The sequence below is a fragment of the Gallinula chloropus genome, assembly GCF_964237585.1.
Source record: "Gallinula chloropus genome assembly, chromosome: 3".
NCBI classification, from domain to species: domain Eukaryota; kingdom Metazoa; phylum Chordata; class Aves; order Gruiformes; family Rallidae; genus Gallinula; species Gallinula chloropus.
In genome coordinates, this window is record NC_140087.1 from 84,293,336 (window position 1) to 84,318,442 (window position 25,107).

A 25,107-nucleotide genomic window follows, 5' to 3' on the forward strand; every position below is an offset into this window, starting at 1 on the left:
CTTGGAAATGCGTTTTTTCTTGAAAGAGGAAGGTAAATCCCAGTTGCCAGGGCACTGACTTTTTGTTGCTGTTGCATTGCTTGATGAAAATGGGGTTCGCTTACTCGAGCTGAATCCTCGGAGCATTTCAGAGAGTTGCTGCAGGGAAGGACTTCCCGTATTTTTTTTGCACCAGAGGAGCTACATTGATGTTAACCGTTTTTTTGTAAAATGGAGAGCGAAATATTCACACCCCTTTTGGAGCAGTTCATGTCTAGCCCTCTTGTCACCTGGGTAAGCATTCATTTTTCCCCTCACACCTTACTCATTTATTTGCTCATTGTTTGAAGATAAATGCCTTGCGGCAGAGAATGAGGTGGAGTTAGTGTCATGGTGGTGATGATTATTATGTTTTAGGTTAAGACGTTCGGACCGTTAGCTGGAGGAAATGGGACCAACCTGGAAGAATATGTGGCACTGGTGGATGGCGTGTTTCTGAACGAAGTCATGCTGCAAATGTAAGTGTGCACAAGTTGTGCTTTGGGGTTATTTTTTGCTGTTATCTTGGCTCTCTTATATGCTCTGCTTCCTTACAAAAGCCCTTTTTTCCCCTCCATACTGAGCTTGGTAAATTTTTTTCTCTTACACTTGAAGCTGTCATGCAGTCAGCTAAGAGGAGACTTTGGAGCGTAGCGGATACTCTTTACAATGTCCAAGTGATGGATTTGCAGGATGTGTAGTTTAATACCAGGCTGACTCATGATACATAGATCTTACTGGAAAATTGGATGACTGTAAATAGCTTCCTAGATTTCCACTGAGAAGCATAGAGGTTCATTCTATTGTAAGCAGCTCATGCTCAAAATTTTGTATAAATTTGTGTGAATTATAAGAGTCTCTTACATATCTTGTTCACGTGACATACAACTTAAGTAGTGTATGTGAGTCACATAATGTCATTTACTGATCGATGGACAGTCTTCTAACTCCTTCCACTTTGGTTTGGGGTTGCTGGTGGTTTTATTTTTCCCCACAGTTCCAAATTAAAGTAGATAGCAGTTGTGCAGGAAAGCTGATATGTCATTGACAGCATGTAATTTTTTCTGGCTGTGAACCACAGGAGAAACATTTTTACACACTTCTATAATTTATTGAAAACTCTGATTGTTAGAAAAATTTCTTTATAGTGACCTTTTGTTAATCACAGTTTGGCCTGGAATTTTGCCTGCTGCTGTCAAGTCTCTAGTCATACAATCATAAAAATGTTAGCAGTGGAAAAAAATGTCTCCATGCCTTTTTTTTCCTACTTCAATATTTTAAGTCTTTACAGAGAAGTATATCTTCTCTTTGTATAGGTATGAAAAAATGTAGGGTTATGGATGTCTGGATAGATACATCAGTGCATGAGCAGCTTGTCTTGACAGCTGTTCCTCAGAAACTCAGATCAGCGATAGGCATCCTTTTACTCTGCAGTTTTTACTCATATTTGATACTTAAATAGTTTTTGCTCTTGGTATGCTGCTTGTATAACTAATTATGTAAAAAGGTGTACACGGTACCACATTTAAGTTTGAATTCACATCCTTTTGCAACCATTATTTTCTTTGTCACTTCGCAAATTCCAAGCGTTTGCTTCTGTGATTTTGAGAAACATTGAAAACTTAGTGGAATTGAACTTTCTGAAAAAAAAACAAACCCTTGAGTATATTTCTAGCAAATATTAATAAGAACTTTAAGTAATGAGGTTGTTGAAGCATCCTATTTTTGATTTGCAATTATTTTTTTTCTTGGGACTATGTATAGATTATGTAGCTTGCCAATTATCACCATGCACTTAACACATTGAGTATCTATTTGGTAAAAGTGTGTGGTAGCTAGAAGGCAGATTTAGTATTGAAGCTGGCACAAGGTGATTTTGAAGAATATAACCTTGAAACGAAACTCTGTCAGCAAGTTTTTTTGAATATTAACAGTGTAAATTGATACCTCATAGATTATGTGGGATACATGGATGTGAATTGGGAAGCTGCAGAGAGAGAACGTTCTCATGCTGAAGGCACTTCACATTGATTTTGGCTTTAACTTTGTATGTGCATCTTTGAGCCCACACTGTAGTTGCTCCAGCATACTGAGGAGGATTTTTGTGTGTTCATATGAAAAATACACATGGGAGATGCGCATTTGTAAGAAAATTGTTCAGTAGTCAGAGCAATTAAAAAGTGCCCTGAACTAGAGATGCATGCAAAAGGACTGGTGTACAAATAACACTCATTTTGCAAAGACTTAATTGCACTGGAAGGTATATTTTATTTAAATTATCTTTTGGTGGGACTGAAATCTGTTAACAATTTATTACTGCCTAGAGTTGAAGTTTACAGAACTGTATTCTTATTCTGGAGGGGTTTTATTTGTTTTGTGGGGGTTTTTTTTTGGCAGGATTGATAGGGGGAGAAACGTTTCATGTTTTGCAGGTATATTCCATCTCTGGTGGAGTCACTGTGGAGACCTCTGTTAACTTCTAGTCCTGTTCACTTTGAATATCCATCTATTAAACCTCTTCATTTTGAAAAAAAAAAATCTAAGAGGTGCAGCTCTAATCAGTATTACTAGTTTTCAGTATTTTCCCATTTTATTAGTGTTTCTCTATTTTCCTTTCGGTCTGAACTACCATATGCTGAGGAAACATAGCGGAAAAATTTGTACCATGTGACTTCAAAAGCAAAATATTTTTCTCCAGAAAGTTTGGTTTGGGCTTTTTTTTTTTTTTGCTTTTTTTTTTTTTTTTCCTTTTAAGCTCTCAATGCTTTGCTTCACATGAGAAGGAAAGAGCAGTGGTTAGGAGCTGTGGCACTCTTGGAAGCTACAGAGAGATGTTGTTCCTGCAGAAGTCACCAGAAGTGCTACTTGTAGAAATAACATGGAAAGAAAGCATCACTAGAAGTTGTTTTCTTTTTTTACCTGAGTTGTGCTACGTGGTGCTTGCAATTTAGCCTTGAAACCTTTAAGGATGCTTATGTTCTAGTGTGAGAATGCTGCCAGTATGTACCTGTCAGCTAAGGACTTGGTGGTGGTGTATGAAGGTTGGTGGGCATGTGTTCTAAAGGGAGTTAAAAGCATGGGCAAATGGAGGCTGTTGAGAGGTTGCTGTGGTCCTTCTTTAGATATACTCTAGTACTTAGTTTATTTTTGCCAAATGTTGAAAAAACAAGTGCTGTGACCGTAGAAGTGGGTGTTAATATTGGATTAGGCATGGTTTGTAAACAGTTACACAATCAAAAAACTGGTGGCTTTGTTACTTAGAAAAGGTTTTTTGTTTGGTTAAAAAAGAGTTAATCCTCCCCTCCTTCCCCTACAAGTGAGAGTTTGTTAGGATGGCGTTTGTTTCTCCTTGTGCAATTCTAGACCAATTTTATTTTTAACAATTGAAAAGCTTCAGACAGAGGATATGGATGTCAGTGTAGGAATTGCTGCAGTACTGGAATGGTTGGATTTTATCAGCTTTGAGTTTATTAGGATGTCATACATGAGAGAATAAGTCATTACATTACTTGTATGTATTTTGCTTTTGACTTTCTGGGTGTTTTAGTACTTGTGAAAATTACCCAGGTTCCATTCAGTGTCCAGCTACACGTGAAGAGCTCTTCCTTTCCTGGAGATGCTACAGGCCACATTTTAAAATTTTGGTCTATGTTTAATTAAGGGGAAGATCCAGTGTTGCAACACTAGCTCCTAACTTGAGAGAATGTCTCTCATTTCCTGTTTAAATTTAGGTCCAGTTCTTCAAAAGTATCCAGTTACCTACCTTCTGCTGGGATCAGTCAGTATCTGATATCTCTGGGTTAGAAACCCATCTGTCTTTCTAAATCTGAGCCTTTATCTTTGTGTTCTTCAACACAAAAAGGGGTCATGCTTCTTGGAAATAAATCAGAACTCAAGAGATCACTGCAGTGGTGTTCTGCCATGGCAGGGAGGTGGAGTGGCATACCATGAGTACTTCGTGCCTTTGTTATATCTCTGTATCATAATAGTTCTAGCATTACAAAGTGCTCATATTCTTGAGAAAAATAGGTTGCACCTACTACTAGAATAAATGAAATGGTGTAATTCAGTGGATTAGTCACCTGTTGTGCATGTAGGTGCAATGACAGAAGAATAAACCTTAGCTGTCCTAGAGATAGTTTTCCAGAACCTAACACCACCTTGGTTTTTTGTCTCAGTATTTTCTTACAGAAACACTCCTTTTCTTGAGTGGTTTTTTTTTTTTTTTTAATTTTCCTTTCTGGTACATCTTGCTCCCTGATATTTGTTAATTGAATTCCAGTAGGATTGTGTACAAATGCTGAAACCCTTGCAGTGTGACCTGTGGTTCCCAGACTGGCAAGTCTTACTAGTTCCTCTGCATTAAAACAGACAGCTGCAAGAAATTACAAGATTGGGACTTTCATTATGCTTAGCACAACTATTAATATTTGGTCACGTAACAAAGGCTTTAAACTGTACCTTACTTTTAATGGTTTGATTTTACTATGCTTTGTATTTGTGGAAAGGGATCAGTTTCAAAGGCACTACGGGGAAAATGCCATGTAGGACATCAGTACTGCATAGAACCAAACTCTGGGAGTTAATTTAATGTGCCGTCCGGAGAACCTGTCTGCTTTCATCACAGTCTTCCATTCATAACTTTTGTCTAAACTAAATATAGTCGCTGATACTATCCATATCAGTTGTTGCATTCAGACATGCTGAAAACTACTTGAAAGGAGGAAGAATTTTATTTTTCTCCTGGTTTTTTTTTCCCTTTTGCTGTTCTCCTGTGTGTGGAGCCAGCCAGCGAAAAACAGCAGGCCTTTCATGCCCATAGAATTTTCCAGGTGGACCAGCTGACTGTTTCCGTCCACCACTCTGGCAGTGTGTGCCTAGAATGTGTAGAGTGCTTCATTGACTCCTTTTCTGAGCTTTTAGTCTTTAGTTGTACGCTTTTTTTCCAAACACTTGAGCTTGCCAGCCCATACTTCTGGCTTGCCTATATCTTACTTTGAAAACTGGACTCCATCTCCAGTGCTTGAGCCAGCTGCCTGGCTCTGTGAAAGAGTGCAGGAACGTGCACTTCCATCCCATTAACTCTTTCTTGTGAAGATGATGAAATAGCAAGAGGCAGTTTCAGACAGATTCTGGCTGGGTGGGGAAAGGGAAAAAAGTTTTGGGGGAAAATTAAGTTGGTGAGTTTGGTGGTAAAAGTATTGAGCACGTGTTTTAGGGGGGAAAAAAATAAGATGCTATGAAGCCTGCACCTTTTGCCCTTTCTTGAAGTGAATGAATTGGATTTGTGCTTTTGACACATGGTCTGCCAGGCTCCTGCAGATGCAAGGTAGATGTCACTCTGGTTGTTGGGTTGGTTTTTTGTTTTTTCATAAAGCATCAAATTCTTTAATAAATGGTCCAGTGAAATGGGCACCATGGTGTAGATGGTTAGAATTAAACCCTTTTGATTACAGAGAAGGAAAAGGCAGTTCTTACAGTGTAATGATTAATTTTAAACTTGAACCTCTGTCCACAGTGAGCTTTGGATCGGGCAAATGAGGTAGATATAGGCAGATACGTGCACTCCTGAGGTGCTTGGGGTTTTCAGAGCTAAAGGCAAAAAAAGTGTGCCTTCAATGTGGAATGCTTTAAGGGCTTTGATCTTTGCCTCTGTTTTACTAGTTTTTAATGCTTTTGTACCCTTTTCCACAGTTGGTGTCCACTTTCCTTCATTCTGTCTGCTCTGTTTTATTGCTGTGCAGGAAACTATTCTGTGGTTCACTCTTGTTTCTTGCCACGCTTTGAAGATTAGAAAGTAAATAACCTAATCTTTCTCTGCACATATCCATCCTCTTCTTTGCTCTCTCCTTCATGTGTTATCTGCAGTATCTGTTTTTGACTCTGACTCCACATTTCTTTTGGTAGTGTACTACTTATAACTTAGCCTAGGCTACTACCTGGGGCCAGGAAATAAAATTTTAGTTAAAAAGCGTTTCTTAATGCATATGCAGGTGCTCTATTGAGTCCATTTATCTGTTCCATAAATGAGAATCTTGGTTCAAAGATCTGAAATCAAAATAACTTATTTAGGCATTGGAAATGTTCCGGCAAGGAAACAACATGTGTTCACTATTGCTTTACAGTTTTATTTTCAGAATGTTCTGCATTTCACTGAAATTGTATATGCAATTTCAAAGCACTCTATAAAAAAAAATGAAATAAACTTAGCCATTTCTTTTTGAGTGTCTATTTCATGTGTTTCCGTGTCAGGAAAGGTGAGTGAGAGACACTGACAAACTGTCTCCTCCTGTGACGTAGCTAAGTTGAGGCTGTTCTATGTGTAGAGATGTGTGCTATGCTGAAGACTAGAGCAGAGATGCCCGAGTGAGATAAGGGAGGAGATGCAGCCACAACACACAGCCAGTAGAACTGCCCTTACTCACAGCATTAGTTAAAGTCACAGTACCACGTGGGGAATGCCACAAGCATGAGTTTGACCCGGAGGAACACATCTCCCAGTTCCGTGCTAGTGGCTGTGCTCTATGCTTTAGCGGTTCGGCTCAGCTAAGTGACTTTCACCCTTCACAGCACCCAACATTGGGACTGGGTGAGCTTTGCAGTTCTAGCTGGTGGTAATGTTTCTGTTTGCAGGGCTGGCTCAGCTCTTCACCTGCCTCCTCGTCTGTGTTGCTGCTGTCCTCACTCCCTGTATTGTAAGGCAAAGCAATACAGGCTTGTTTTGCTCTGATTTTTGTACCAGAAAGGTCAGCTTGCCCAAGTGGCTGGGTCCTGTTGAGCACTAGTTTCTTGGTAGTAGTATACAGAAAGGAAAGGCTAGTGCTTTAGGTTGGCTACAAACATCTTACCTGGGCTGATCAGCTTGTGTTTTTGACTGACGAGGCTGTGTTTCTTCATGTTCTGTGGCTAGTTTGGGCATCTACACACCACAGAGCTTTGCAATGTATTGCTGCGCCCTGATTTCTTTTAAAAACTAATCTAGTTAACTGACAAATTGGTTGCTAAATCAAGCACATCTTAATCCTGTGCTGAATTTGAGAAGCTTACTTCTAGATTTTCCTCATTTGTTCCTTCTGTTAAGAAGGGGCTTTTTAGCTTTGTGTTTTCATATGTGCCACTTATTTTTGGTTCCTCCTTTTTTTTTTTTCTAAAATAAATAACAGCTTGTCATCTTCCTTGCCTTTTAAACTGTACCACTTTTCCCTACGTAGTAATTATTCAGGGATCAAGATATTTTTTTCAAATGCTGCTTTGTTAGAACATATGACCTCAGTGGCCAGAGATTATTTGGTAAGAACTGTGTGGGAGTCTGTTTGTTTGTGTGCTTTCTTCTATAGAGAGTCCTGTATTTATGCCTTTAGATGCTTCAAAGAGGCATGGCTTCCTAGGCAGTTGTTATTAGTTAGTATTTACAAAATGCCCCCCACTTCATTTCATTGGAGTAATTGATGTATAAGGCACTGAATCAAAGCAAGGCCACTTCTTGACCCAGACTCAGTTGGTGTGCTTTCCCATTGACTAACTCCAAGGAAAGAGCAAAAATTATTTTACATCATAGTTTTAGAATGGGAAGTAGTAAGGGATGAACTTGTTAAGAAGCTTGTATTATATTCTTGGCTGTCGAGTGAATCTTTGAATCTGTGTTGCTCATTCAGATATGCTCAAATTTGCTTTCTTTTCTGTAGCGATAAGAGATAGAGTCCACTTAGGTTTATTACAGAATCTTATCTTCTTTTAAGCTGCAGCAAAATATTTGCTCTAGTTTTTGTTTGTGTGGTATCTTTGTTTTTCTTAAATAAGCCCTTGAGCAAAGATGTCTGGTGTAATTTCCTGGTAGCTTGGGAATATACTTGCTTTATATTTAGAGTATTGTGTATGCCAGACAAAAATAAAATACAGATACTAGTTGATGTATGATAGGATGTAGACAAATGTCATACTTGCCAAGTGCTGGTTTGCATCTTAGCAAGGCTATTAATATTAATGCTTTAAGATGAAAAGAATGCACTTCTTTTACAGGCCCCTATGTATGCATATCTTGTAACTTTCAGTAGTCAACAGGGGTCAGGTCCTTCATGTACTGCTCTATATTGAAATCAGCCGGGGATTGTACAGGTATGGATATGCATACAAAATTTGCAGCACATTTCAGGTAGTGTGCTGAAGCAATGCAGTTGCTCATGTGGACAAAATGTTTACAGGAAATGTGACTTTCTTGGGTAATCCCCTTATATCCAGGAGCCCTGCTTTTGAATTTGTCTCATTCTGAGGAATAATCTGTACAAAGGGCTCAGATCTGTCACTTGGTAATCTGAAAGTTGGTACAGGAAGAGATGAAGATGCATATGTTATTGTTATTAATTTATTTATAGGAGGTTTGTTGTACTTCCTGAGAGAGAATTCTGGAGTCACAGTGTCCTAACCAAAGCTGTTTCATGGAAATCTCCGTGGCACTGTTTTTACAATTCAAGGTCATCTTAGTCACTGAGACTGCAATATTCAAGTGTTTTTAGTTTCACCTCACTAGGCTGATCTCACATCAGTATTTCCTGTTTGAACAGTCAGTGTGCGGAGATGTTCGTCAGGCATAGGTACAGGCTGCCCAGAGAAGTGGTGGAGTCACTGTCCCTAGAGGTGTTAAAAAACTGTTCAGACATGGCACTCAGAACATGGATTAGTTGACATGGTGGTATTGGGCAGCCCATTGGACTTGATGATCTCAGTGGCCTTTTCCAACCGTAAGGATTCTGTGATTCTATCATACTATGTGCATGTGTAGTCAGAATATTTTGAATCTAAAGTATTAACAATTCTTTTTGAGACTGTATAGCTTCCATAAAGTTCAAGTAAAGAATAAAATGAGGGAATATTTTTACAGGTCTTCCAAAGGATAAATTAGTATTGTGATTATCAAATAAAGCAAAGTCCATAGTGCTGTGGTGTTGGAAATTGGTTAAGGTAAAGGAGAAAAATTTGTATATACAAATTTAATAATATCTTAGCAGGTTGTTATTTGTTTAAGATTAAAGAAGACTGTGTAAATATGTATAATTTTTAAATACTACAAAAGAATTTTCCCTTATATTAATATTTCACGTCTCTTAGCATGCTAGCTCCACAAATGTAATTTGCTAAGGGCAATAAGGGTTTGCTTGCTTCTCTACTGTACTCCTTGCTGCTGCCTGTCTGTGACAACTTTTCTGGCCCTGTTCTGCCTTTTTTGTAACTGTTTCTGATGTTTCTTCCAAAGAACTACTGGTATGTTGGCAGAATGTTCTTTCCAAGGTAGACTGTAAAAACATCTTCTCACTTTAATGCCCTCTGATGTTTCGTATCAAGTCATGCTGCATCTTGTGATCCAGATCTGTGAGTGCTTACTTGTGTAAAGCTAATCTTATTCTTGTCACAGGATTATTGTGGGTGTAAATGTTTGCAGTGTTTCAGGGTCAGTTACATTGAGGTGTTAAATCATGAAGTCAAATAGTTTTCACTTACAGTATTAATTAGTATTGGACTGAGTAGATCTTAAAATTTGAACTAATTTGAGAGACAAAAAACACTTAGAAGAAAAACAACACACAGTAATTAGAGTAGAAAGCAAAACTTCAGTATTCATTAATTTGTTTCTGTGATATGTTCATCACCTTCCTGGCTTGTCCTTTGTATGCTCTTGCATCCTGTGTTGCCCTTCCGTTTTGATGTGGAAAGTAGTATAGTACAAGTCTAACTCTACATCTTCAAACAGTATTTGTTACTAGGCCTTTTGCAATTAGAACAACTGAAACAACCACCACCAAAGAAACAAACAGGAAGATTCTTGTGAGCTATTTAGATTTTTAACTTTCTAATTTGGTGGAAGCCAACTTACCTTTTGCTAGCCATGGAGCAGAGGCTGCTCTGTGTTCCTGTTCACTGCTGCTGGGAGCTCACCAGGTTGCTCAGTGCAATGAGTAGTGATTCATTACTTTCAATCCTTGGCAGAAAGCCTTTCTTTTCTTTTCTTTCATTTTTGGTGTGTTTGGTTTTGTTTGGGTTTTTTTTTTTTATATAATACCTTTTAGTGTGGTAGGAAGAGAGTACATCTGATAGTCAAGTTTACACAACAGTAGTAAAGTTGTTTCATACTCTGTGATGATAAAGACAGCTGTTGCTCTGTAAGGTTGGAAATTGTGAGGTTTTGGGGGGTGTTAATTCAGTGAAACAAGTGTGTGCTGAGTAAACAACAGGTGAGCTGGGTGATTAAGGAAAAGACAATGGAAATTAAAAGAAAAATCTGGGCAGTTCTGGACTCTGCTTTTTTACAGTCCTGGGAAGGAGAAATTCAAGATCAGTCACCAGGCCTCTTGAATATACTGGTGTTTGTTTGGTTTTTTTCTGGCTGTGTGCACATTCACATGTAAACATGGGAGTGTACGGGTATGAGGGAATGTCTCTTCATGCAAGTAACACCACCAATTGTGGGACCACCCAGCAGAGTGGTTGTTGGTTAAGGCAGCCGTGAGCTCCCGAGACACAGCAGGTTCATACTGATGGAGAAGGGAGAGACAGGTTTATTTGGCTCAAAGGCTTTGTAGCAGTGCTTCAGATACAGCTATTCTAGAGCACTTCAACCATGAGTAATTAGCCAGCTCCTCTGCATTCAGTGCCAACCAGAGCTCAGGCACTGTGCAGCTATCCTGTGAGTAGTTCAGCCTGGTCAGATGCTGCAGCGCTAAGGCGAGGAGCAGGAAAGGTGCCTGGGTATGCTTAGTATATACTCATACATTCTTGGCAGTGTTCCCTGTGATCCCTGCCAACCAGGAGATTTGTTATAGGCCACTTGGTTGTGTTGGGGTTTTTTTTAAGTAGGCACAGGGCTTCAGCCTCCTAATAGTTTATGATGTTGGATGTGATCCTAGGAAATGGGGGTTTGTGCAAGGGCCAGAAGGCTTATGATGTTAGACCTATTTCTAAAACTTGTGTTAGCGTGAGGTAAAAATCCTTGGATACAACTGTAAAATTTTGGTATGTTTCATCAGTATTTCTTAAGTGCAGTCTTAGCAAAGTGTCCTTAAATTGAGATATTAATATGCATTTTATTTTGGGTAAAGGATATCTCAGCATTTGCAGTGATATCTTTAGATGCTTGTGCAGCATAACTACATGAGCATTTTAATTGTGGATTGATTGCTGCTCAAACAATATTGTCTTAGGGAGAGAAATACAGGTGCATTAGAAATAAGTAAACTGTCATAAATGGCTTCTAAAAAGGCAAAGAAGCGTGGTTAGTATAAATCACAACATTAGTTTGCTTTTTGTAAATTGGGATTAAAGCATCCTTTTACTGGATCCTACGTAAATGCACAAAGATACAATGGCTAAGCAGGATTCAAAGGGGAGCACTTGAGTGACTCTAGAACATGCATCCCTTGCATGTTCACAAGGCACACTGTGGCTCTTTGGTTGTAATATAATGTGTGTGTTGTATAGTATCACCAGGCCATTTTTTCTTTAATCGTTTTGATAGGTTTAGCATGGAAATACTCTTTGGCAGCAGAAATTGATCATACTGGTAGATGCAGGAGGAGTTTGAAGTATGCCACATTATACCAACGTGGTCACAAGGTTCAGATACTGGCAGTATTGTGTTTAAGCTTCTACGCCGTTCTTTGACATTCTAACTACTGCAGACTGACCCTTTGACTGTGACTGATTATTTTGAAGTCAGTGAAGACCAGAGCTCCTTTTGTCCCGTGTCCAGAGGTGCTTCTGTTAACTTCATACCTTCATGTGCTGCTTTGTCTGGTAGTCAAGCACATTTGAGATGATGGGTTAGTCTCCAGTGAAGGTCCTGGTTTTATTTTAACTTTCATAGTAGGAGGACACTGCTGTATTAAATTGCTATGTGAAACACATTTTGTATGTTTTTATTATTTGCTTGCTAATGGTAAATGATGGAAATGCCACTTTATTATTTGAACTATATAACATATATAATATATATAAACATACTACTATCAGTAATTAAATATTTGGCAGAAAGCGCAAGCATTAGTATTCTAATTAAAGGGACTTCACAAAGAATAGAACTTCAGGCAACAACATTTATGTATAAAAGTGAATACTGTACTACTGCAAGCTAGATCATAGAGTACCAATATTTGTTATCCTTTGCAATGTACATTTATGTAGAATTCTTGCAAAAGTGCTTGCTTCAGCATTTCACTGTACTTAAATGCATTCAAACAGTTGTATATTAAAAATTAGGGTGCTTTATAATACTAGATTCAATCATCAAGTACCATCAAGGAACAGATGGCAAGAGAGGACACAACTGGTTTGCAGTCTGCATAGATTTAAGCATGAAGCCATTAAGCTATCACATTCCCATTTCTGATAGATTTTGGTCAATGAAAAATTAAAGACACATAATCCCTGATTATATGAGGTCTCAATCTGTAATTCATGACACTGGTAGTATTTGGAAATCACTGAAGTTCTCTGTGTAATCAGTGTTTTAAACTAATGCATCATTGGGATGGGTGCTCTTGTCTGGTTTTATTGCTATTGAAATTAATGTATCTTGTCATAAGTAGGTTGCTCTTAAATGTAAAATTGCTTAAGGGTATCTTTTACTGCTCTGCTTCCTATTGACTTCTAGACAGATTTGCCCTATTTTGCTAGGCTATTTGCCACTGAAGCAGTTCAGTACCTCTGCCTAATAAAAGGAGCAATTCAGAGTTCAGAGCATGTATTGCTTTAGAAATATTCATAGTCTACCCAGCATAGTAGCCACTAAAAGCTCTTGGGTTTAAAAAACAGCTTTTAAAAGCTATCTTTTGCAAAGGTCTGTTTTAAAACAGATTTATTTTCAAAATTATTTCATTTGCTGCTTATGTATTCCTACCAGCAGCTGTTTTACTGCAGTGGTATTGGACCAAATCTGTTCTAATAAGCAGAATTATTTAATACTAATAAAAAAGTGATTATTATAAAAATCTTATTCATAAAAATTAAACAGTTCAACATATGGAGACAAATAATTTATTAAAATCTGTAATAAATTGATTGCCAAAAAAATGCAAAGTAATTTAAAGATGCATGCTCTTGAAATCACTGCAGATTTTAGCAATACAGATGCTTAGAATTTATCTACTTAGATGAAAAATACTAGCACGTTCAGATGCTTGATAAGAAAATTCATATGTCTATTCCTGGCTTGGATCAGTCTGACAAACACAATAACACAAACAACATAGAATGGAAAATGTGTGGCTAATACCATGTGCAATTTCCTCTTAGAGGAGTTAAGACATCAGTGCTGGAGAAGATGGACTATGCTGACTAAATGAAGATGATTTAAATGGGTGCTTTGTGGTTTAGGGAGGCCAGGCTTGGTTTGTCAGTGTTGAGAACGAAGGACGTTTGTATATGTATTTATTTTTAAATTGTGAATGTTCTAATCACAGCTCTCTTGGTAGTGACCTGTCGGGTCTGTGCTTGGCTGTTCAATTCGCTTTGCAAGTCAAAATTGACGGTTCAAATGCAATCTGAAAGCTAGAAATCAGAGATTGAAGGTTAGGGAATGCTGGTAAATGAAACCACTGAGGGATTATTCTACCAAATGTCCTCTAGTTTAAATGTTTTAAGTTTCAACATGTGGGTCACCTTTAGTAGGTAGCCTATAAAATTCTGTGTTTATAATCCTTTAATAACATCACGTAGTCAGAAAGATTTGAACTACTGTAGTTGAGAGGCAAAGTCCTATTTGCACTGGAAGGTATGGGAAACAATTTTCTTTCCAAGTAAAAGTCATCCTAGTCATTGCTAGCATGTATTGAATGAGAGCATCAAAAACCATTTACCTCCCCTGTTTGAAAAATACCAAGCCAGTACAACAAACTTTACAAAGAAAGGGACAAAATCAAGAAATAGAACTTCCTACTAGCTGCAGTGAGTAATTGAGGCTACATTTAATAACATTATTTAGCAAAGATGAGTAGAGTTAATACTGATATTTAAGTAGTTCTATTGATCCCAAAGAACAAGGGTTTAAATTTCCCATCACCATAATCCATATGAAAATTCTGCTGAAAAATATTAAGGGAACTTTGAGGTCTGGGTTTCTGTTGTCACTACAATCTTTTGGAACAAAAATTAAGATTATTAAGCACACCAGGTTGTCCTGAGGCTGACATTCTGATTTTAATTGCTGATAACTGCGCTGGCAGAGGATCATATTACTGGACTGTGAGTTTTTTCAAGTGGTAAAGATAACAGTTCAGAGCACATCTCTGGCCCAAGTTTTCCCATCAAAATTCACAATCTCAGTAAACTGTTTCCTGCAGTTTATGCAAAAAAAAAAAAAAAAAAAAAAAAAAAAAAAAAAAAAATTCACTGATTCCTTTTCTAAGATACAGGAATCAATCATCATTTTACCCAAAACTGTGAATTTTATCAAAAAAGAAGCCTGGAATTTCTGTAAATGTAAGGAATGTGTGTCAGCCACTGAGTTGATTTTGATAAATGAAGATAATGCACCACATGAAAAAAACCCCACTAAAATACATGTATGGGGGAAGGGGATACGTGGGGTAAATCAATGGAAATAAAGGAACATTACTTTCAGTAGTAATACAAGTTAACAAAAAATCTTTTATATGTACTAAATTTGACACAAGACTAATACCACAGAATTTGTGATTGTCTTTGTTAATGCATAATTTGGCAGAGTTGATTCCTATGCTGGATTGGATTCCTATGATATGGTGGATTTCTAAGGATTAAGATGGAGAAGGTGAAACATAGGAAAGATTTGCAGTAATACTGTTGACAAATTACTGCTCAGGGGTTCTAAAAACCTGTGAGGAGAAATGTCGGCATCCAGAAACAGTTATGCTGACACCATGCAGTCCCTGCTCTTGCCTACAACTTCTAATTTCAAAATCTAGTTTTATATCATAAAATAAATCACAAAGCACACTTGCTGTATCTTTAATCCACGCAAGTCTCAGTAGTGAAATACTGTACTGCAAAATGTGAAGGTAGCAGCAGTGACAAAGGTGTGGAACGAAGAATTTGTCCTAAGAAATCTTGGGCTCCAGTTGCCCATTTTTCCCCCCCACCCCACGGCTATTTTTGATTGTTTCTGCTTTGTTCAGGAATTTTGTGTTTATTTCCATTTCTTGTATTGTGATGATTACAATTTGTCTTTAAAAGTTTAAGATTTATGTTTACATACCATTATAAAGACATGCTGCTATACAAATGTTTAAGTCTTTGTCTAAGATTATTATTACAGCTTTTGAAATGAGCAAGTGTGAAGCCTGAGCTTTTAGGGCATTTGTGTTTTGAATACTTGTGTTTGCATGCTCATTTTTATGTTGATACTAAAAGAAGAGCCTTTACAATACCCAGAAGACTCTAGTGCCCTCTGTTTTGCATGCTCTAAAAGGAGATTCAGCTGAAATGTATGGCTGTAGAAATGGTGCTGAAGATGATGAAAAAGCCTGGAGATAATCTGGTAGTCATTAAGATTAAAGATGAAGATTAAGGGCCCAAATCGGCCTTTTGGAGATGTGAATGTAGAAATAGGAGACTTCAGCTGATCTCTGTGTGCCATCAGGTCAACAGGATTTATCCTGGATTTTCTGTTCAGATTTTAACAAATCTGAATGAATTCAGTTTGGAAAGGAGTTTGGTTGTGCGCATCTGCAAAGCATCATAATTTTTAGCCCATTTAGTTCCTCTTGCAGCCACAGGTTAACTGAATTAATAAATCCTAGGTGACAGCGCATACTTTTGGCTAATGGGTTCTAAAATATACTTTAGTTGTTTCTAGTATTTTTAGGAACACAGTGATGAGCATTTAGGAATGAGGCAGTTGCCAGTGTAAGAATCAGTGTCCTAGTTTCCCTAAATTTATATTCATATATACGAGAAGGAAGATGCTATGCTTGCTGCTTTTCCTTCTAAAATGACTGTAGTGGACGTGAATTTTATATATAATCTGATGTTCCCAGCAATGGTTGGAGGTTTTTTCCCTACGTTATTTCAATTCATGCTCAGAATCCAGGTAATTCAGTTAGTGAAAAAGTGCAGAAAAGGTGTAAATACATTTTTAAAAAAATTGCAACGTGGTAAAATCAGAGAGAGCTGTAAAAGGCAAATAAAAGCTTGTTTAGACAATTTAAATGAAAAATATGTAAATTTGTCTATAGCAACACATGTATAAAGAGCATGTGAAACTACCAATTCAAGTGATAAATTGCACCAAAATGAATTGTGGTACTACTGTGCACAGGGCAGAAGAGGGAATTCCTCATTTAGGGGGCTGGTTGTTTACACTTACGTATTATGATTGAATCAAGTGTCTGTAAAGAACTGTATGAATTGCATGTATGTTGATGATCTTGCAGACTATGTACATGTGGTTTCTTTGGGTAAAACGTATCTGTTCTGTATGATGCATATTCATTTTCTGGTGTTCTCTGCACAGCCTTCAGTTTGTGCACATCAGTCGCACTGACTTTCAGGTTGCCACTCCTAGGAGTGCTGGCCAGACAGCTCCTGCTGAGCTGTGTCCTGCTCTGCTCCATCCCCTCCTAAGGACATCTGGGGGAACAGGCTGTGTGGTTCCTCTTCTCCAAGGCCAGATGTGTCTATATGGCACCTTACCTGGCAGTACAGTGCGCCCAAGGAATTGGGGGAAGACATTTCAGGAGCCTTTGGATGCTTACAAACCCAGGTGATGAACCTGTGGAGCAAGTGCAAAGTGTTCCCTCAAGTGTGACACTTGTGACTGAAACATCACTTGTACCAAGTGTAGAATAACTACTTCTCTTCTAGACAATGCTTCTACTAAAAAAATTGAAGTACAAGGGGCGTTTCTGACAATGGCATTTCAGTTCCCTTGGTATTTGGTTGTGTCCACTACAATATTGAGGTCATTTTTGTATTACAGCATTTGATGCCTAAGTATAATGCTTTGTCTGTATGTGTTGTTATTGAATTCCATTGAACTCCTGCTGTACCACTTTTGCATTTTATCAGGATCATTCTCAATAGTCAGAGTGTTCTTTAAAGGTTTTTTGCTGGGTTCTGCGTTTGGTGGGTTTTTTTGTTATTCATCCCAATTTTTGCCAGTGGCAGTTCTGGTAAGTGTATTCTGTATTCCATTGTCTAAATCATTAATGACAGTGTTGAATAAAACCAGACCCAGCAGGCAAACACCCAGTTTGACAGTGAGAAGTGGCTAGTTTTTTGCTGGAGTGCAGTTTTGTGGCCAGCTGCACGTTTATCTGACAATAATACCATTTAATATCAAAAGTTGGATTGTGCAGCTGTATCAAGTATCTCTGTAAAACTTTACACTGGCCATCCCTTGTGACTTCTGTAAGCCCTTCACAGGGTGTCGGGAGGAGTTGTCTTGGTTCTGCATTGTTCTCCTTGAAAAATCAGTCAATGGTTGTCACACTGTCTTGTATGTGGTTAATCACTTGGTATGTTATGAGGTATTGAAAAAGGGTGACTCATCTGTATTTCCTCAGATCCTTTCTACTTTTTGAAGGAAAAAGGGACTGATTTCCACTCTGAAGCCAAGATAAACCAGAGAAAAAATTTGGTAGCATGTGAGACTACACGACAACCCCTGTCCCATTAATAATCACTTTGTTGACAGGTTTCCATCATCTGTTAATAAATGTAAAATAATTTAGCCTGTGTTAGCGTGATGTGTTTAATAGTCTGCATTGTTCTAAGAGTGAAAACTTAGATTCTGTTCTTGTCCTGTGATGGTAAAATAGCATCTCATAGTTTTTCAGTATATAGACGTTCCTTAATGTAGTCAGTCTAAATTCTGTTATTCCCAATTGCCTGCATCAGCAAGAATGGTTCCTGCTGTCTGCAGCCTGTGCTGAAGTATTTATGTTAGAGCTGTGTCCTGCTTTTTGTATTCACGGACGTACTCTGTGTTTGCTGTCAGGGATGGGGAGGCTCATGGAGAAGTGCCACACAAACTTCTAGGCATTCTCACGTGATTGTGATGGGTGCTCCCAATTACATCCTGCAGGAAGAGCCCCAAAAGGAGCTCACCTGACTTGCTGTATCAGACAGATGTTGCCAGTTTCTTCTTTCTGCCTTTGGCAGCCACTTCCACAGCTCCTGATTTACTTGCAGAGGGGGAAATAAAGGCATGGTAACAAAGACAAGAAATTGTTGTGCTGGCACATTAAATATATAATTTGTTTTATATAGAGAGCTTTACAAATTAATGTTCAGTGGGTTTAATTTAGTCTTTTTTTCTTTCTTTTTTTTCAGTAATCCAAAGTCTGCTAATCAGAGGATAAACAAAAAAGTAAACAACGATGCATCATTAAGGATTCAAAACTTGTCTATTTTGGTGAAACAAATAAAAACTTACTATCAGGTCAGTCATTTTTTTCTTGTATTTTGCTTTTTCTGGAGTTGTTTCTAAGTGTTCTTTTCTAGTTGTGCCTTTAAGATTGATATTTGGAGATATTTTGTGGATGGTTGATTGTTTCTAAATCTGGTCAATTTTGTTATCCCACTTAGTTCACAGCTATAGTAGTAGTCTGGAAACACTTGTATGCGAATGATGATATTTATAAAACAGATACTCTGTGTCTTTGCTCATATAGTACATTAAGTACATATAGTACACAAATACTGTTGTTATTTCCTGAATGGAGGCAAGTTTTGTGCCTGTGAGAGAAATTACTACATGTGCATTTAGTCTTATCAAAGGCATCTTTGTAAGAAAAGTATGATAAAAATTATTTTTAAGAATTAATTTGTTTTTCAATAGGAAAAAAGAGGGAGACAACAATGATCAGATGGAAGTGCAGTGATTATCTAATTTAGAGCTGTAAAAGAACCATTGAAGTTCAGTGTGTGTTGTGTGATAGGTTATAGCTTGTACTGTGCCTTCTAGATGCAGAGCTCGAGTAGAGTGATGGACATGCTGTAGTAGGGCACTGGAGACATCACCAGTGCGTGTTCTACTGCCCTTCCACACATCCCTGTGCTGTTCTGCCAGGACAGTCCAGATCTGAGAGAAAATCTCCTTTGCTCTGCCTCTTACAGTGCATCGTGGCAGAGCCTGTGCTCACATGTGCTTTTCCTCACACACACACACACATAATGTATGTTCTCAAAACCTTCAGTGTAGAGTGACAATTCCCAGCTGTTGCTTAATTGCAGTGGACAACCGCTGTGCATCTCCCTAGCTCACACTTCATGCGTCGGCATCCTTCTTTTCTTGGCAGCCACTGCCCATGGTGGGTATAAGTGCTGTCTGCTAAGATCCATATGCTTTTCTGCTTTCTGATGACCGTGATTTTCAACCAGGCATTTGTGTTTCATAACTGGTGCAGCAGAAGGCACAAACACTGTAAGGGTTGAGCTTTGTATTCAAACAAAGCATTCCCTGTGTCTCTTTGGCTGTCCAAAGAGCAACAGTACCAGGCAGAACTGCTTGCATTTAGGTATCCCACCTTCCAGTGATGCAGGACTCTGAATGTTGCTCCAAACCTTTGTGTTACAAATAGCTGATTACAGCTTTTTTAAAATAAAAAAGTATAAATATTCTTACTCGATAAACCTTAAAATCAGTAACCATGCCTGTAATGGTTCAGTTTGTCCTGTGTAAGATATAGAGAAGTGCAGTCATTGCCCTTACCCTCACCAGTCTCACACAGGTGTTGTGAGGCACCAACCTTTTCAGGCAGTGCCATTGAGAGGACTTGCAAACATAGTCAGGCTGGCATTCTACTAGGAGCATTTGGTAGCTTAACCAAAATGCCTTTTGCAATTTAAAATTGCCTTTTGCACGTGTTTGCGTTCACTCAGACAAGCCCATGTGTGCACTGGGAAGTTTACATGTTGTGGTAGTTGATTGGGTTTGGAGAGAAGTGTTAAAGGAAAGACTGTAGTCTTTGTTTCCTCTCAAACTTCCTGCAGCCTGATAGCCGGTGTTTGCCCACAGCCTGTGCCTGGGTTAGCAAGGCAGCACAGCAAACCCGGTTTCACAAGGGGTCAGTTTAGTTCCCATCAACCTTCAAAACTACGTTAAGGCAGAAAAGCCAGTGCATGACGGGTGCCTTAGAATCATTCTGAGAGGTTTCTTGTAGCCTGGCATACTACTCCTTGGCAGAGGTGTGGGTGTTTACAAAAACTGTCAGTGCTGACATCGTGCTTGATCTGTGGTCTGAACAGGATGCCTGAGATCTGAGAGTAGTGGAACCTGGAAAGTACTCTCTGTATTGGGATACGAGAGTCACATCTGGAATATTGTGGTAGGGATATTAATGGACATGGGGATTTTTAATTATTAGCATTACTTTATCCTGACTCATAAAACTTTTTATCATGAGCTTGTCCATATTAGTTTATTCCATGTTTTTTTAACATCTGTGGAAGACATTATCTTGATTAGCAAATAATTGCATCAGTGTTGTATATGTATTTAACAAAAACCTGCCCTGACAGAAAATGTTATGTTAGATTACACAAGGGTTTTTTTGTTCCTGTGCCATCTTTATTCTGTCATTACAATTGTGTCGTCTTTTTCCAGTGGAGCTGTTTTACTGCCTTATAGCATCACCAGACTCAGTTACTAGGTCCCAAACCAGTCTTTTTCCTGGCAGCGTAAGTGTGTGGGATTGTTTTCATCAGCTGAATCAGGAGAACTGTTACCCCTATAAGTTTTGGTGGGCTTGAGAGGTTGAATACAGTGAGCTTCCGTGACTCCTATGGGTGCTCTGTCAGCCCCACTTCAGTGTCTTCAGTAAGTTACTAAAAGCAAGGTAGAAATTTGTAAACAGGCTTAGTTTATTCTTTCAGGTTAAACAACAGTTAAAAGAAATATACGAATTTTGGGACCTGTAGGTTCTGATTTCAGATTTTTAATAGAAGCAGTCAGCTAAAAAGTAAACACAAATTGAGAGTGGTTTCACCAAGCTTGACAAAGTTAACACTGTGTGACAGAAAAGGTGATAGACATCTGTGAAGCAAGGTAGAAGTGTTGTAAGAAAAGAGGTGATAATATCATTAGTCCATAGAAAGCACATTTCTTGTGCCCTGCTTGTACAATAAGAGAAGCTTTAGAATAGTGTCATGAAAATGTTTGAGCTATTACAAAGAAACAAGCAACAAAAAAGCTACCAAGCCCCTACTTGTTAAAATATGAGCTTTTTCTGTTGTAGTAGCCATAAATGCTCATGGAATTCCTCATATTTTCTCTATTGATTTAAAACTTCCTGCTGTGCACTTCACATACATATATATACTTAAAAATTGTCTTTATCGAGATCTCAGAAGCATGAGAGTTGTGGTTGAAATTCATTATATTTGAGTGGGTTAAAGCCATTTTCTCCTGCCTTACGTCTTAGGCTTGAGCAATGAGAGTACCTAATTTTTGGTCTAGTGTTAATTCAAATGTAATTTTTCATCTCCTATGGTGAGAACCTTCAGGTATAGCTATAGCTAATAATTTCCACAGGTGTTTTCCAAGTAATACTGTCATTTTTTAAATCTGACATAGTGAATTGACTTTATTTTACATTTTTAGCTCACAATATGACACCTAATACGTGCCTTTTGGATGAAAAGGATAGATGGTCCTGGAATACATTGCTTTGGAGTATGAACATTTTATGTATTAATGAATCTGTCAGTGTGGAAAAAACCCCAAAAGCATGACTCTAGAGCTGCCAATAGGATGGCATCTGCTGTGAATAAACATCTGGGAACAGGAGGAAAGCTATTCTGCTTCAGAAGAATTAGGCTCTGTCTAGACTGGGGATTTGACCTGATTACAGCCATTGCTGGCTGACAGAAACTATCCATTGATACAATCTATAGAATAGGTAGGCAGAGCTGCTGCTTGACTGTGTGGGACTTAACAAACTAAAATTTGTCCTGATAATGCAAATAGGATTTTGTACTTTGGTATTCTGGGTTGTCCCAGCAGAACAGCAGGAAAAAAATCATTTTTTGCATCTGTGTTTTGGTGAGGCTGCCAGGACTGTGGATGGGAAACAGACAAATTGATCTGTTGTAGGATAAATGCAATTTAGAGACAATGAAATAAGCATCTGTCAATAAGCTAGTCAGAGAAACACCAATAATTTAAAGGAGTTTTGCTGCATTTTGACGTGCGGAATCTAGTTGACTTAAGATCCATAAACCAGTTTGGTGCCACGAGAGGATTTTACCATGTCAAGATGATCTTACAAACTAGTAAAACAAGGGTTTTGTAAAAGTAATTCTTACTTGTAACTTTTGTTATTGTGGGTTTTTTTAATTAGAGTCCAAATAATCAAGTATTGAATACCTGAGTTAAGACCCAAAAAGTTTCACAACTAATTATGCAATACTAATTTGTCTTTTGTGGTGGTTAGTTTTTGATGTTTGCTTTTGTTCAATACATATTAATTAAATAATATTTTAATTAATTTTTATAGGAGAATTTGCAGCAGTTGATCATGATGTCTTTGCCAAATGTATTAATAATTGGCAAAAATCCCTTTTCTGGTAAGTTTATTTCTAACTAAGATGAAAATTGGTATCAGTGCAATAGCTTGTGTTATTTCACTGGAAATACAATTCATATAGGATCGCGCCTTTCAACAGGAGACTCTGTAAATACTTTGAGGTTTAATAACGATGAGTAACGTTTTCTTTGTTCATACCCAAGGTTCACACTTCACAAAAATGTGTTCTGTCCAGACCTCAGCGCTGGCTGACATTAGGATTTATACTGAAACAAAGTGCCTTTCCCAGCAACCAGTGAGCCACTGATATAACAAAGTATAGTGTCTCATGTATTCCCAGCTACTACACTTTCAACTTTCTTTACCTAATCTGTCCATGAGAAAATTGGCAGTTCAATGCATCTCACTTGATCCAGATCCCAATTCTTGTTTTTCCTTCCCCAGAACTTCCTCTGCTTCTCTTGCATCGTTACCTGAAAAATACTGCAATTACCTTCTTGCTTTCTGCCCTGAACTGACACTGTCTTCTCCATGCCTCCCACCTTCTCTGCTTCCAGCTCTGAGAGTTGCAATTTTCAGACCAAGAAAATTAGCCTCTATGGACCCAGCTGACTATCCACAGCCACTTGGGAATCTCTGCACCATGCTCTCAATTCCAGAAGCACGGAGCAGACACACCTGGCCTGCATGGAGCCACTATGGATTGGGCAGAATTTATTTACTTGGGTCTAATGTGTCCCAAGTGTCCTACTTCTAGCACCTCAGCAGAGAGGTTAGGAACTATTCTAACAGGCTGTGCAGCTTCCCCTGGCTTGCTTTATTTATTTGAGATGTCTTATATGCCATGCTTCCGTGTATGTGAGACAAGACTTTTTCTCATGAGCAAGAAGAACCATCTGTGTTACCTCACTTCTCAATTCCAGGGCTCATAATGTTGATACTTTCCATATCCCATCTGCATATATCCCATTATGTAGGTATCTTGATTTAATTTTTTTATTTATTTTTACTTTCTGCTTTTGAATATTGCTGCTTTTGCTTCTCAGGTCACAGCCTTTTCATTTTTTCGATGTGCAGATGCTGTAATCTATCATATGCACCAAGAAGTGTGAACATGATCTCTTGCTAAAGAATAGAATCCATCGTGCTTTTGTATTCTGATTCCAGATTTTCTGAAGGTTTTTGAAAGACTCCATGGATTTGCCTAGAGACCAGATTTAGTGGAAAAACAGATTAAAAAAAAAAACAGGTCATAGCATTGTTTCTGTAGTGGCATTTTTATTTTCTTCAAGGTCCAGACACAGAATATGTCTTAACGTTATTGTGGAGTATAAGAAGAAATTTTATTTTAAATGCTCTACAAAAACACACAAAGATAATTTATTATTCAGTTGTATAGATAAAACCCAATGCTTTATTCATTAATAAGAAATGTTCTTCCTGTTTTGGGACCTCAGCTAAGTCCGTGTAGCTTTTGTGGTTTGGCAAGTGGAGCCTTGGGTGGTGTATGCATTGCTCACTGTGGGAAGCTACCGGATTTGTGAGAAAATACAGGATTTAGTGTAGCCCACTTATTAAAGAAATTTGTTATGTATGGTCAGTATTCTTGAAGATATTTCAGACTCTGGCCAGAGTTCATCACTGAGTTTCATCTGAACCTTGTGATTGACCTGTTCCTTTGGGTTCTATCCAGAATCTTTCCTCTTTGAAAATTAGGGCTGCTTCTGCTTGTCTCCACTTGAAGAGGACTGCGTCCCTGTAGGGATTTTTAAGCTTTTTTTCCTCTTTGATGGGCACATGGAGCAAAATCAAACCTCAGTGACCTTTTGAGAGGCTTGCTGTATAAATCTGATAGCGGGAAGGTGAGCCCCCATAGTAAAAGTCAATTCTCTTGGTCCACTAAAGCTGAAGCTGTGATTTTTCTCAGAGGAATATCCCCCAGTTTTTCCCTTATTCACTCCTTTGCACTTAAGGAATGATTGGTAGAGGAATACCAGAAGGCAGTGAATTGCAGAAGAGAAGAGACGTGTTTGACTGTATCAGAGGCAGTTGGCTAATCAAGGAAAATTCATGTAGAGTGTGCTGTGTTTGAGCCATGGTGAAAAAGAGGTCATTAGAGACTTCATGGAGGCATGTTTTGGTTGAGCTAATTGGCAGGAAGCCAGTTGCAGGAGGCTGGAGGAGAAGAGCTACAGTGTGTGATTGCAAATGTTAAGCTAAATTACAGAGGGAAATGAGAAAGGAGATAATCATGAGGCAAATGTCCTTTAATGGGGGAAGAAGGAAGATGAAAACCAATTCAGAGAGAGCAAGCTGGGAAAGATGGGAGGCTACAACAGATACCAAAGTCTAGGATAAGAGTGAGTGCTGGGAAGATCAAAGGATAGGATAGATTAGGGACAAAGTTCATGCGGCAAGTTGGAGGGTATACGAGAGAGGCATCAATGATCTACTACTGTATTTGTAACAGAGAAAAAGGAAGAAGAATATACAGGGTGGTTGGTAGGAGTGGGAAGCTGAGGTGGCTCAATATTTTGCCATGTTCCTTCAGGTAATGTGGGGGAGAGACTGGAAACAGTATTCCAGTAGGCCTTTA

General features: G+C 38.3%; 1 protein-coding gene across 2 annotated transcripts in view; it reads left to right on the forward strand.

Annotated features, from left to right (window-relative positions):
- Positions 1–210: 210 nt before the first annotated feature.
- CCDC88A (coiled-coil domain containing 88A) overlaps positions 211–25,107 on the forward strand; it is a gene marked incomplete at its 5' end in the record, with an annotated part of 69,796 nt that continues 44,899 nt past the window's right edge. For both annotated transcript variants that reach the window (XM_084261422.1, XM_084261423.1), the window contains 4 exons: positions 211–273; positions 397–497; positions 18,316–18,424; positions 22,482–22,551. In XM_084261422.1, coding sequence (XP_084117548.1) covers positions 211–273; positions 397–497; positions 18,316–18,424; positions 22,482–22,551 — 343 coding nt within the window. The remainder of the gene's footprint in view (positions 274–396; positions 498–18,315; positions 18,425–22,481; positions 22,552–25,107) is intronic.